General features: G+C 39.7%; 1 protein-coding gene across 5 annotated transcripts in view; it reads left to right on the top strand.

Moving 5' to 3' along the window:
• MYO5A (myosin VA (heavy chain 12, myoxin)) overlaps positions 1 to 14,302 on the top strand; it is a 141,441-nt gene that overhangs the window by 33,785 nt on the left and 93,354 nt on the right. For all 5 annotated transcript variants that reach the window (XM_011986343.1, XM_011986338.1, XM_011986329.1 and 2 more), the window contains exons 9-11: positions 2,568 to 2,833; positions 3,648 to 3,729; positions 13,783 to 13,923. In XM_011986343.1, coding sequence (XP_011841733.1) covers positions 2,568 to 2,833; positions 3,648 to 3,729; positions 13,783 to 13,923 — 489 coding nt within the window. The remainder of the gene's footprint in view (positions 1 to 2,567; positions 2,834 to 3,647; positions 3,730 to 13,782; positions 13,924 to 14,302) is intronic.

Genomic DNA, 14,302 nt, shown 5'->3' with positions numbered 1-14,302 from the left:
TGTTAGACTGGTTAAAAAAATTCAGATATAACCATGGAATACTACCCAGTCATAAAAAAAATGACATCATGCCCTTTGCAGCAACATGGACTCAGCTGGAAAACATTATCCGAAGTAATGCAAAAACAGAAAACCAAATACATGTTCTCACGTAAGTGGGAGCTAAACATTGGTTGCACATGGTCATAAATGGGAACAACAGACACGGGGGAATACAAGAGAGGGTAATGGTTGAAAAAAACTACCAGTTGGCGGCTATGTGCACTACCTAGGTGATGGATTCATTTATACTCCAAACCTCAGCATCACACAATATTCCTTTATTATGTACTCGTGCACAAACCTGCACATGCACCCCCCGATTCTAAAATAAATGTCGAAAAAAGAAAAAAAAGTTTCAGGTATATACTTTTTAAAGAAGCATTCCTAAACTATAGAGGTACAGAAAGTTTGAAAAAAAAAGTTTAGAAAAGACATGCTAGCTAGGGCAAAACTGGCAGCACTGTGTGGGTATTGAACAAAATAGACTTTGAGGCCAAAAGCAGTGCTAGAAGGAAATAGAGTGACTTTGCAATGATAAAGATTTTATTCACTGTGCATGGTGTCTGCCTGTAATCCTAGGAGACTGAGGCAGGAGGATCTCTTGAGCCCAGGATTTTGAGGCTACAGTGAGATACGATTGTACCACCACACTCTAGCCTGGGCAACAGAATGAAATCCCATCTTTAAAGAGAACAGATTTTATTCACCAGGGATATGTAATAGTGCTAAACTTCTATGTACTTAATGACATAGCCTCAAAAGATATATAGCAAAAATCAACAGAAACCACAAGAAGAGACAAATTTGCTGTCAGAGTGGGAGATGATTGACTTCTCTCAATTATTGATAGGTGAAGTCCAAAAATGAGTAAAGCTGTGGAGAATTTAAACCAAACAGTTAACCATCTTGATGTAATAGAACAATATGGTAACAACATTCAAGTAGAATATGTTTACAGAATGCTGACCTACTTTTTTTTTTTTTTAATTTTAAGAAAATCGAGATGGAGTCTCACTCTGTCACCCAGGCTGGAGTGCAGTGGTGCTGTCTCAGCTCACTGCAACCTCCACCTCCCAGGTTCAAGCAGTTCTCCTGCCTCAGCCTCCCCAGTAGCTGGGATTACAGGTGTCCGCCAGCACAAGCAGCTAATTTTTGTATTTTTAGTGGAGACAGGGTTTTACCATGTTGGCCAGGCTGGTCTCAAACTCCTGAGCTCAGCTGATCCTCCTGCCTTAGCCTCCAAAAGTGCTGGGATTACAGGCGTGAGCCACCCGGCCCCGCCTGACCCACTTCTAAATGATGTCAGACTCTAAACACGTACATGTATATGGCTGCTTATGTAAGGGAGTTGAGCAGGCAGTGGTGCTGGTTTGTATCTAAAGTGATTACTTGGGCGAAAGGGGGATGAAAGAAGGAAGGGGTGCTTGAGTGTGAAGAGTCTACAGATGAGGGTGTCAGGAGACCCAGGTTCTAATGCCAACTCTGACGTCAATTGCCAGCTGATTTTTGACAAGCTATTTGTTATCTTGGATCCTATTTCCTCATTTATCCACCAGAGACAATGTTCACCCTGCCTGTTCCCCAGAAATGTTGTCAGATTCCACTGATACATGTGATTGAAGATGTTGAAAAATATAATGTACTAACATGGATTAAAATAGACTAGTATTTATCAAACACCTACTCATGCAAGGCTCCTGGAAGATATTCTAGGGGGTACAGGGATATGTAAGTCATGAAAGTCATTCTGATCTAAAAAGTCACACAGATAACTGTCAAATTACCTGCTTACAACCCTTCAGTGGTCTCCCATTTCTCTAAGGATAAAGACCAGCTGGGGTATAGCCTCTGTCTGTTTCTGTGACTTCAGTTCACATTTTCTCCCTCATTCAGCTTCAATCCTTCCTATAGGTGATTTCCTTCCTACCACAGAATATTTTTGCCAGCTGTTTCCTTGGCTTGGAAAGTCCTTTTCTCCCCCTTTCACCCAGTTAGCACCTTCCTTTTCTCAAGGGAACTGTCTCCTGCTTCCTAAACAGAGCATATTCCTCTCACATGAACTCAGCATAGTGTCCTTGGTCTTTGTGGTATTTTTCATTTTAGGGAGCAATCATTTGATTAATATCCATTTTTCCCGAGTGACTGTAAGTTCTAGGAGGGCAGGGACCATGTTTGTTTTTGCTGTCTGGCGCATAGTAGCACTCAGTAAATAATTGTTGACTAACTGACTGATTTTTTGATCGAATGAATGAAGGTACTTTAAGAGAGATACAAACAAATACTATGAAGAGTTAAAGGAAGAGGTAATTTTTGAAGTGAGCCCCAGAAGAGATTGCAAAATGCTGCCTGGATACCAGTTTAATGGATGAATGTGTTTATTATCACGAATCAACTTTGAGTTATCTTGGTGTTTGTTGTAACAAAGAAATTGCTGAATTTTATTTGTTAACTCTTTGTTAACATTTTCTAGGAGATTCTTATTTGATTTATCTGGTCATAGGAAATAACTCATTATCTTTTGGCAGCCCAAGCATGAACCTCTCTGCATATTCTGTGACCTCATGGGTGTGGACTATGAGGAGATGTGTCACTGGCTCTGCCATCGGAAGCTGGCTACTGCCACAGAGACGTACATCAAGCCCATCTCCAAGCTGCAGGCCACAAATGCCCGTGATGCTTTGGCCAAGCACATCTATGCCAAGCTTTTTAACTGGATTGTAGATAATGTCAATCAGGCTCTCCATTCTGCTGTCAAACAGCACTCTTTTATTGGTGTGCTGGACATTTACGGGTGAGTATATTTGGCTAATTGGTCTGCCAGAGAGCATTCCTTTCTAGAACTTACCTAGTAAGTCTAAGTGGGCATTTGATTCTGTTTCTTACTGGTAAAGAGAAGGGAGACTTTGCCTACGACAATTGAAGAATACCTTGATGATGGTGATGCAATTACATGTTGCTTAAAATTTAAGTAAAACAAACAAAAAATGCTTCAAATCTGAAGCTAATTTACTTAGCTAGTGCATAGACTTAATTGGTTTTCAGATGCTCATGTGGTAAATTATCACTGAAATTCTAAAAATCTAATTTTGTTTGCTAGTTTGCCTTATTTGGGTACCTGTCTTTAGCTGTTAAAATCCTTCCCTCATATTTGTGCTTCTTTCATACTTAAATTTCATTCTCTGGTTCTCTTTTTCAAAAGAACCTGTAGGATCTCTGTTCCTATTTCCCTCCTATGTGTATGTAACACTGTGAGTCAGTAAATTGGCAAGAGCAATGGGTTTATCATAATTCTGATGTTCCCCACTTGGGGGTGAATGAGCCCTCAAAAACTCATAGTGTTGAACACCTCTGCATGCTAGGGCTGTTAAACAAAACAAAACAAAACACAACAAAAAAAGCCTCTCTGCTGCATGGCTGATGCTCATCTGCTGGGTACATATTTCTTGTTACTGACTTATAAATCTTTATCTTCACTGATATGGAAAGAAAGTTTTACAATGTTGGGGGATGTCCCATTTCTTTCTTCCTAATGTGTATATTTTGAATATTTTTAAAAAGCTTTTTGTTCCTTTTCTCCCCTTTCCATATTATCTTCGTGGTTACAGATTTGAAACATTTGAGATAAATAGTTTTGAACAGTTTTGCATAAATTATGCAAATGAAAAACTACAGCAACAATTCAATATGGTAAGAATGTTCTTCCTTAAATAATATTCTGCTATAAATTATTCTCTTGAATTCCTAGTCTTTGTTTAAAAGCTTATCCCTGAAATGAAGTTGTGAATTATAATTATTATATGGAATTTAGAACTGATGATTAATGAATGGTACAACATTAGAAAAATGTTTTATGGGCCAGGTGGGATTCAAGGCTATCCTTGGATTGCTGTCTGATAATAATGAAAATTTGGGACAAATAGATTGAAAGAAGCACGCAGTGTGTTAGGTAATTGCTTGGGAGTATGAAGCTTTGAGCCCAGGGGTATCTTTCAGTTTGTTATTTTGAAGTTAATTGTATGTGGAATTTCTTAATGCTTACTTGCTATATTAGCAAGATGTCAGAACTAAAATGCAGAATTTTACATATTCTCTTTTCAACAGTCTGGGACATTCACTGAGGCAATGGCAATGGGAATATTTTGAGTGGCTCTTGTGAAGTAGTAACATTAAATATCTTAGAGGAGTACCATGGTGTTGGGAGATTCAGAAATGCTTAAAAATCAGAGTCAGCAGATTGTAATAATGAAGGACACAGAGCCCAGAGGTGAACTGTGTGAGTTGGAATCCTACCCTGTGTCAGTTATCCAGGAGATCTTGGGCAAGTTAGTTGACCTCCCTGGGCCTTAACTTCCTCATCTATAAAATGGACGTAATAATAGTACCTGCTGTGTGTGGTTTTATGGATTAAATGGGTTGGAATATGTAAAGTGTCCATCATGTGCCAGGCACAGTTCTAAGTGCAAGAGTGGGAGTGATTCTTAGTGTTGATGAAAGAGGATATTAAAATGAGACACCCATAGGAATTAGAAGATAGAGCTGAAGGGCAGGAAAGACACCCTTAATAAATCCTCACTTGTAAAGAGAGAGGTCAAGTGGTATGATTTCTAGTTGATGCGCAAAAACCAGATGTTTAAAGACATTGCAAGTTACAAATTTGGTAAAAAACAAAAGAGGATCTAAAAATAGTAATATGGGGAGCACAGTGGAAGAGTGGGACGGAGGTGGTGTATGTGAATTTAGCCTCTTTTGTGTCATAATGTAATCAGTAGATGTTTCATAGTGATAAATCAGAAGGTAGCTGATAAGCGTATTCTTTAGAAATATATAGGTAAATATCAGAAGAAATAGCTAAGGGAATTAAAAATGGTTGCCTCCAGGGAGCGAGGCTGGGGTTGGGGAGAGATGGGACAAGGAGTTGCTGTTTGTCATTATAAAACCTTTTAGACTGTTTGATTACATGTTCCATATACTATGATAAAAACTTGAACCATCTTTGTTTAGCAAATTAAGCTTCCTACCACAGTGAAATAACGTAGAAGTGATCTTAAAACCTTAAGGGCCTATGACTGTTTCCATAATAAGATGACTACTAATATGATTTTCATCTCTGCATAAAAAAATAAATAAAAACCTATCAGAAACTAAACTGAGCATTACCGTTTCTCAAGGTGTTTCTGAGTTTCTTAATACTTAGTTAATGCCACAGCCTTCCACTCTTTCCGATTGTTTCCACACAGAGTGACTGGAATGGAAGGAAGCAATGCCAGCCTCTTTAGGAACTGGCTAGTTTGTCTGTTTTTCATAGGCCTCCTGTCTGCATGTGTGTTTTGGTCTCTTGCGTCTCCTCCTCTTTCCTGCTTTCTGTCTCTATCCACCTGTTTCTCCTTCTCTCTTCACATACCCCCTTACATTCTGCATCTTTGATTCTCTCTGCACAACTGATCTGCACCCTCTTCCTATCCTATGGCAGGTTCTTTCCTTCTAGTCTGTATACATTTTCTCCACCTCAAGCTCTCTCCTTTCTCACTCACTTTAAACTTCCTGTGAACCCAGCAGTGGTTGGAATGCTCTTCTCATCCTCATAACTTGCTTATCTCCCATTCATTTTGGCTTCTTTCAGCTTCAACTCCCATTACTAATTGCCTGATTATTTTCTTGTTTCCCAGTTCAAATACCTGAGAGAGAGAGAATCTGATTAACACTGTTGAGTTTTTCATCAGAGGTCTCTAGCAGGAGACTGCCGTCACATACCCACACTGGTTTAGTCAGCTGTGACTAGGAACGTGGGGTCTCATGTTATAAAGAACTTGACTGCATAGGGCTGTTACCCGATCTGGGGATGTAGTTTGGGGCAGTCAGCATGAGAAACTCCGTGACTGGCATGCTTAGTGTTTGAAGGCATTACTATATTGACCAAGAATCTCTTGCCATATTGAACTACATGCCCGTATTCTTTGACAATTGAGCATCCAAAAGTTTAAAGACTCCAGGAGCTTTTCCAAACTAGACATGGTGTGTGAGAAATAATGCTCTATTTAATGTCTAGAGCAGTGTTTCTGTTGTCAATATTGAGACTGCATATAAATTAATGAAATTTTTAAAAACAGAGCGCATTGTTTTGGAAGATACTCATACCATCAGTCAGGGTGTCCTGCTGACATATGGTGCCCTATTTGCCTTCTCATTAATCAAAAGAACAGAAGAAATTTGCTTTCTTATTGTAGCAGGACGAGCCGCAGACAAAACCTCTCAGACACCGAGTTGTAGAAGGAAGGGCTTTATTCAGCTGGGAGCATCAGCAAGCTACTGCCTTAAAATCCGAGCTCCCCGAGTGGACAATTTCTGTCCCTTTTAAGGGCTCACAACACTAAAGATTTCACGTGAAAAGGTCGTGATTGATTTGAGCAAGCAGGGGGTACGTGACAGGGACTGCATGCACTGCTGGTCAGAGTGAAACAGAACAGGGCAGGGAGTTTCACAATGTTCTTCTATACAATGTCAGGAATATCAGTTTCTAAGTCATGAGTTGATTTGTAACTACTGGGTTTCGGCCAGGCAGGCCCAGGCCTGGTTTTGGGCCTGGCGCCGGATTGCCTGTCTTTGGTTTTACTTCCTTGTTTTTGTCTTAAAACAGGTACTGAGTATAAAATAATATAAAACAATATGAGAGGGTCTCTCTCTTTCCTCATTCCCCCCTTTTGAGACTCTCACTTTTTATTAGTGGGAGTTCTCACTCTTATTTTTGCTACTTAAGTCTTTTTGTGCAATAGATTGATAGTGATTTTTATAGTATACTTGTGCTGAAGCATTTTGGTGAACTAAGGTAGTGATGAAGCTTTTTTAATCATTTGAAGAACTACAGGTATCAAACAAGGGAGCAGTAAGCAGGTTTTTATTACTATTATAACTTTTATTGTAAGAGTTTTAAATTCTCTTAGTGCTAGGAACTAATTTTTAAGCATGGTTCTCGGATTAAGTCCGTGCCACACTTGCACAGGTACATGTGCCAGTTTTGTCATATTTTAAACTATGTCTTTAACTACTTGCTTTTGGTTATCTATGTGTAGACAGTAATTAGTAAGGTTAAATTTCTTATAGACCCTTTTTTAGTTGCTAGCAAGTAGTCGAGAGCCAGTTTATTTTGATAGATAGCATTTTTTAATCTGAGTTTTTTGTTTTTTGTTTTTTGTTTTGCCAGGCCAGAATAGTCAAGGCTTGACTGGTTTTATTGGTGATGATTTTTAAAACAGCTTGCAACCGTATGATTCGGTTAAGCATGTAAATGGGGGTCCAGTGTTCCCATGAGCCATCTAGTGTCTAAGTGGCAGGCCTATAGTATTGTATAAATTTTTAGGAGGTCATTTATCATCTTGTTAATTACCTATGGCTATGCTTCATTTTCCACGGGAAGCATAAACAGGGAAGCCCAGAAGTTCAACTGTTTTTATGGGCAGTAAGAAGAAAGATGGTTTAATAGTGCCAATAACACAAGTACCTGTCTACTGGTCAGGCAGCTTAACAGTAGGTTCTATGTCTACATATCCAGTATAACCCGGTGGGGGCAGTCTAGTCCTGGTGGAATTCTGGGTGGTACTGTTTTTGCAGTGCTATTATACAGCTTTTGCCTAAGACAACTAAGCTGCCTTACAGAATGAGTGAATCTTTTTCCTTTTCTAGCTATGCAGTGCTGTCTAATAATTGAGACTTTTAGAACCTAAAAATTGTCAGGGTGGTTCTTTTGGGCCGGGAATTCATCAGGAACTGGGTCTGTAGGAATTAATTCTTGGACTTCCTGTGGCCATTGATCTCCTGTTACGGTTCCTCCACAAACATAACATGAAGTGACTTTTAAAGACTGGGCTACATATTCGGCTAATTGCAAAAACAAATTTTTAGTTTTTTCCTGGAATCTCAGGTGCTGGCACATTTAGTTCATCATAGAAAGTCTGAAATACTGGTTCTGGAGAGTGTCTTTGAACCTCGCCTTTTATTAGGATGCTTACACTAGGATCTAGTTCTTTTTCATCAATGCCTAATGTTATGTATTTTTTAAATTTCATTTTGGGTCTGAGGGGTTTGTAATTACCAATTCTAAAGGGTTGCAGCTCCCACTCGTGCAGGAGGGGCTGACTTTTTCTTTTTGGAGCCAAACAGGATCTTTTTTATTTTTATTTTAAGTAACCTAAATGACACAAGACCAGTATTGACACATTTCACATAAATATGATTCTTGACAGATATAATTATTTTCTGTTGTGTAACTTTTTTCTCAGTCTAGAGAACCGCATCCCAATCTATGCTACTTACTGTTAATAGCAGCACAGGCATCAAATTTTAAGGTTACATTTTTGGGGACCCCTTTTTCTTCTGTCCTAGCTACTACTTTACTTGTGTCACTTAGAAAAGGATCAGTCCTTAGTCTTATTTTAAAAACTGTGATCATGGGAGGCTTAAAATGAGTCATAACACGCATCAGGTTGGTTATTTTCTGGGCTACATACCTTGGATAAAGTAGCATTATATAAACAAGTTTCTTTTAGAGTCCTGGTACACTTATAATAACCATAAAATAATAGGACTGTAGCAATCTTTTGTCCTACCTCAGTGATTTGATATATATATATACTGGGAACAGCCCTCAGTCTGAGGAAGGTCATTTGAAGTCCTTACTCTACAAGTCTAAATTTTAAGGAAAATGAGTCCTGCGATGAGTTTCCTCATGGTTCAGCCATGCGTGGACCAGTCAGCTTCCGGGTGTGACTGGAGCAGGGCTTGTTGTCTTTTTCAGAGTCACTTTGCAGGGGTTGGCGAAGCTGCTCCCATTCACGTACAGCTCCCAGTCTACTGATGTTTAAGGATGGTCTCGGAGGTTGGGCCCACTAGAATAAACTGAGTCCAATACTTTTACACAATTATGTTTAACTGGGCTCTCTGATACCAGGAGCAAGGTGGCGGGGTTTAGGGTGTTGCAAACTTCAGTGGTTATGTGGGGATTTTTACAGAGCAAGCTTTGGTGTCTAGTTAGTCTAACATTTATTAGCTAATGGTGTCCTTTGGTATTTATTAAAATTACCACAGCATGGGGGGACTTTATGTTTAGGTTTTGCCTAAGAGTTGGCTTATCTGCTTCTTGTGCTAACAGGGCCATTGCTGCCAGGGCCCTTGGACATGGGGGCCAGCCTTTGGAAACCCCGTTTAGTTGTTTTGAGAGATGGGCCACTGGCCTTGGCCAGGGCCCTACAGTCTGGGTTAAAACTCCAACTGCCATTTTTTTTTTTTTTGACATATAGAGTGTAAAGAGTTTTCTCAGGTCAGGTAGCCTCAGGGCTGGGCTGACATGAGTTTCTTTTTAACTCATGAAAAGCTCATTGTTGTTGGTCTTAACAGATGTAGTTTATTCTAATCGACATTTTTATTGACTGTCATTTACCAAAATATTGACTTAAATCCTGTAATTGTTTGATTTCAAGCTTTAAATTGATTTGGTATTCCTTGCGGGACTCTAATTGCATCTAAATAGATGTGAGAGTTGAAAGACCTATAAGGGGCTTCTCTCGCTTTACGATGTCTTATTATTTTTTTTTCCTCTGGTTGATGAAATGCAGGGGTGAAAGGGATGGCCAAATGGACTAAAGCACAAGGGCCACTCTAGTTATTTGGCAGAGTGCCCAGTAAAGGTCCACTACAATACCACCCCACATCCGCTTGGGGTTGAATAAGAGCTCTTGATAAGCTCTTGAAAATTCTTAAGCTCACTGCATCCCTTCAAGTCTCCAAGGAATGCTAAGTCTCCTCCCTGCCATGAGAGACACGAAGTGAACTTAGTGTTAGGAGATGGAAGCTGGATGGCCCTCGGGGGCTGACCCGCAGGGACTTCAGGATATAGCAGAGAGAACTTGGCATGACTTATTACTCTAGGCTGTAGAATTCTGGAAAAGAGCTACGATGCAGCCCACACCTGGTCAACTGGAGGACCACCTCAGTGGAAGGGGGACAGTCAGGGCCTCTGGCCTGCCATGTGCACAAGCATAACAATTGCTTTTGTTTAACATGCAGATGGAATATTTGATCCATTCCAACCAGACATTTGCATCCTGGTATGCTGTCTTAATTGCCAAAGTTTGTTTTAATTCTTTAACTTCTATGATCTTCTAGTAAAATGAATGTTTCCTTTAGCACCTATTTTTATTAGTTTTTAGACTAAAAAAAAGCTAAACACCATTTTATATTTAATAATGCTTTTTGTATGATTTTTATACCAGATAAGCTAAATTTTACCTTTATATTAGTGTGTTATTAATTTTAATAAAACCTTGTAGACATATTTATCTAATTTTTGATGTTTCACCATAAGGTAAGATTTTATAGACTCTTTTTAACCTTTTACAATTTTTGTTAAAGAGCAGGTTGATGTTTTAAGAAAAACCTGTTGCATTTTTACTTTAATGTCCAGTTCACAGAAAAACTGGATGATACCTTTTTAACTTTAGCTATGATGTTTACACACAAAATTTTCTTTACAGTTAATGTTTTAAAATTTGCCTAAACTTTCAAAACAATAATTTTTTTGACCTTTTAATGTAGGGTAAAAATCCACATTCTTATGCCTCTTTATAATTTTTTTGCTAAAGGTATATTTTACCTTTTTTTATACACCTTGCACATAAACTGGTTTTTTTTCAGTAGTATTCTAAATTATATAACTTTTTTGCATAAAATTTTTTTTATAACTTTTCTTTTTTTACGTCTTTTGCAGACAATTTTTTTTGACATGTCTCAACTTCTGACTTATTACAAACTTTTTTTTTTTAAAATAACCAGTTAATTTATTTCACGACAAGAATTTACCATATAACATTCTTTTTATATAAATTCTGCTTCCCCCCCCCCCCCTGCTTTTTTCCTTTCTTAAAATTTTTCAACATGGTTCTTAGTGGGGTGGGCTTATTTTGCACCTGACCCATGTTTTCGCAAGACAAAATACCACACTCACACCACACACACTCACCACAAAACAAAGAACAGGTAAAGAGGGCACACACACACACGCTTTTATCGTTTATACCAAACCAAAATCAGAACACCGCGAAATTCAAAATCCGAGTACCAAGAAATTTAAGCCAAGTCAAAACCAAAACCAAAGTATCCAGCAATTCAAGTCAAGTCAAAACCAAAACAAAAGTGCCGATACAAGTACACTGTGGGTGATCAGGCCACACTTCCACTCAAATGGAGTGGGGCAAGTTCCAAAGACTAGTCTTACCAAGTCAAGTCAAGTCAAAACCAGAACAAAAGTGCCGATACAGGCACACCGCGGGCGATCAGACCACGCTTCCACTCAAATGGAGTGGGGCAAGTTCCAAAGACTAGTCTTACCAAGTTTCAGATGTCCGGACTCCAAGTGCCAGTTCCTTCCCGGTGTTCAGCCACTGTGTTAATCCTCTGTGGGGGCCTGCTACGCACTCCTCTGATGAGGTGTTCCACTGGGACAATTGCCTACTCAGGAACGCTCTTAGGATTGCGTCACGCAGGCTGGCCAGAGTGCCCCGCAGGGATGCTCCACAGGGCAGGCCTAAGCCGTCTAAGAGGCTACCTCGGCTGTCCGACAGTTACCTCGCTTCCCGGTCGGGGAACCAAGAAATGTAGCAGGACAAGCCACAGACAAAACCTCTCAGACACCGAGTTGTAGAAGGAAGGGCTTTATTCAGCTGGGAGCATCAGCAAGCTACTGCCTTAAAATCCGAGCTCCCCGAGTGCACAATTTCTGTCCCTTTTAAGGGCTCACAACACTAAAGATTTCACGTGAAAAGGTCGTGATTGATTTGAGCAAGCAGGGGGTACGTGACAGGGGCTGCATGTACCGGTGGTCAGAGTGAAACAGAACAGGGCAGGGAGTTTCACAATGTTCTATACAATGTCAGGAACATCGGTTTCTAAGTCATGAGTTGTTTTGTAACTACTGGGTTTCGGCCAGGCAGGCCCAGGCCTGGTTTTGGGCCTGGCGCCGGGCTGCCTGTCTTTAGTTTTACTTCTTTGTTTTTTTCTTAAAACAGGTACTGAGTATAAAACAATATGAGAGGGTCTCTCTCTTTCTTCATTATTAGCATGACATAAATATTCTTATGGATGACTGTTTTTTGTTAAAGCTTGTAATAGCTCGTTAGACTGTAAATACTGCAAATGAGGCCAGGCGTGGTGGCTCACGCCTGTAATCCCAACACTTTGGGAGGCAGAGGCAGGTGGATCATGAGGTCAGGATATTGAGACCATCTTGGCTAACACGGTGAAACCCCATCTCTACTAAAAATACAAAAATTTAGCCGGGCGTGATGGCACATGCCTGTAGTCTCAGCTACTCAGGAGGCTGAAGCAGGAGAATCGCTTGAACCCGGGAGGTGAAAGTTGCAGTGAGCCGAGATTGTGCCACTGCACTCCAGCCTTGGTGACAGAGCAAGACTCTGTCTCAAAAAAAAAAGAAAAAAAAGTGCAAATGAGCCAAGAGTAGCATTACAATAAGTACAGAATAAAGTGGGAAAGTTCCAGACACATGAGGAGAGTATTCATTGGAGATCTTGTGGCATGTAAGTTTCACAGGGCATGGGGTCCTAGAAAATATGGGTTGTTTGATCGTCATCACAAAAGTCTTTTCTTCCCACAAAAATAGCAAGATTTGTGAAAGAACCAAAGGAGACCAAAGAGATAAGTAAAGGAAGGCAGAAACTCCCTAAGAATGAGTAGCAGTCATTAGCATCTGTAGAGACTAGAAGTGGTGGTGTCAGCTGCATTGGCTGGGCAGTGACTGGGCAGCAGCCTGAAACAGGAGCTGTGGCGGTGGTTGGATTGCCCTTCCCACCCGCACTAGCTTGGCTCCCATTCATCTTTAGAGACTAGATCACACAGCCCTCCCCTGACCAGCCTGTGTCCAAACTAGATGAGGACTCTTGCTCTTATAGCTCATATTATTTTCCTTTGTAATATTACTATAGCTTGTGATTATATTCCTTATGGTTATTTGGTTTCTGTCTGCTTCTCCCACTTGTCTCCAAGCTCCATGAGGGCAGCATCCACATCTGTGTTGTTAACCATGTGCAGTGACTGGCACATAGTAGACAGTTAATATATATTTTTGTGTAAATGGAGATGAGAAGCAATGGTGAGGACAGTGGCTGAAGCCAGAAAAGTGAGTCATAGACTCCATGACTATCAAAGATAATCAGGGCAGTCACGAGAAAGGCCAATTATTAACTAATTCTGAGCCACGTGAACTTCAGCACCACAGTCCCTTAGGAGAAGTACTTTGTTATGCTGAAAGCATTGCCCAGCGTGGCTCAGTAGCCTGGAGGGCATCAACATAGTTGTTAAATGCCAGCCAAGGCATTCCTGTGTCCCATGTTGTTAGCAGCACAGTACGATAACTGAAGAAGCCAAAAATACATAGTGTGGCTTTGAAAATACACATAATCAAAAGATCACAAAGATTGCTACATTGATCAGCTATTTAAAATACCTAGATTTACTTGTTCACCAAGAATCCTACGTAGCTGAGGTTTTCCTGTTGTTTTATTTGCTTTCTCTGTGTGTAAATCATGCTTCTCCCATGAGGTGGTTGTTGTTGAAAGCCATAGATTATCTCAAATTATGTTGGTATCATCTTAGTGTTTTATATAAACATTGTTTCTTGACTACATTCTTTGTTACAATGATCCAGTAATGACTGCTTTTTTTTCTTTTTCATTTCAGCATGTCTTCAAATTGGAGCAAGAAGAATATATGAAGGAACAAATTCCATGGACACTCATAGACTTTTATGATAATCAGCCTTGTATTAATCTTATAGAATCAAAACTAGGCATTCTAGATTTACTGGATGAGGAATGCAAGGTAAGTATGATTCCCTGGGGTACTTGGTTTATCAAAATAGATGTATCAAGGTCAGAAGGTAAGGGGTTCAAGGAGAGATTCATTAGTATATCATGGAATGCCATTGTGGTGACAAGTAGGGAAAGTGCTTTCATTCTGAAGGAACACTAGACCCCAAGAGTTCTAATTACAAGTGAAAATAGGAGAATTTCCCTCCTCTTTTCAGCCGATTCTAAATTACATGAAAAATTGACACTAGATACTACCAATTTTAGCCACTTTTGTTATTAATTTGTTTATGTTTAGTACTTTTTGTTCGGCGATAGAATTTATTTAAAGAAATGCAAGAAACTATGCAGAAGATATTTTGAATAATAGTTCTAAATAGTTATAATTGTAA

This window comes from Mandrillus leucophaeus, unplaced genomic scaffold (assembly GCF_000951045.1).
Source record: "Mandrillus leucophaeus isolate KB7577 unplaced genomic scaffold, Mleu.le_1.0 Scaffold108, whole genome shotgun sequence".
NCBI lineage: Eukaryota > Metazoa > Chordata > Mammalia > Primates > Cercopithecidae > Mandrillus > Mandrillus leucophaeus.
This window is presented reverse-complemented; position numbering and strand designations above follow the sequence as displayed.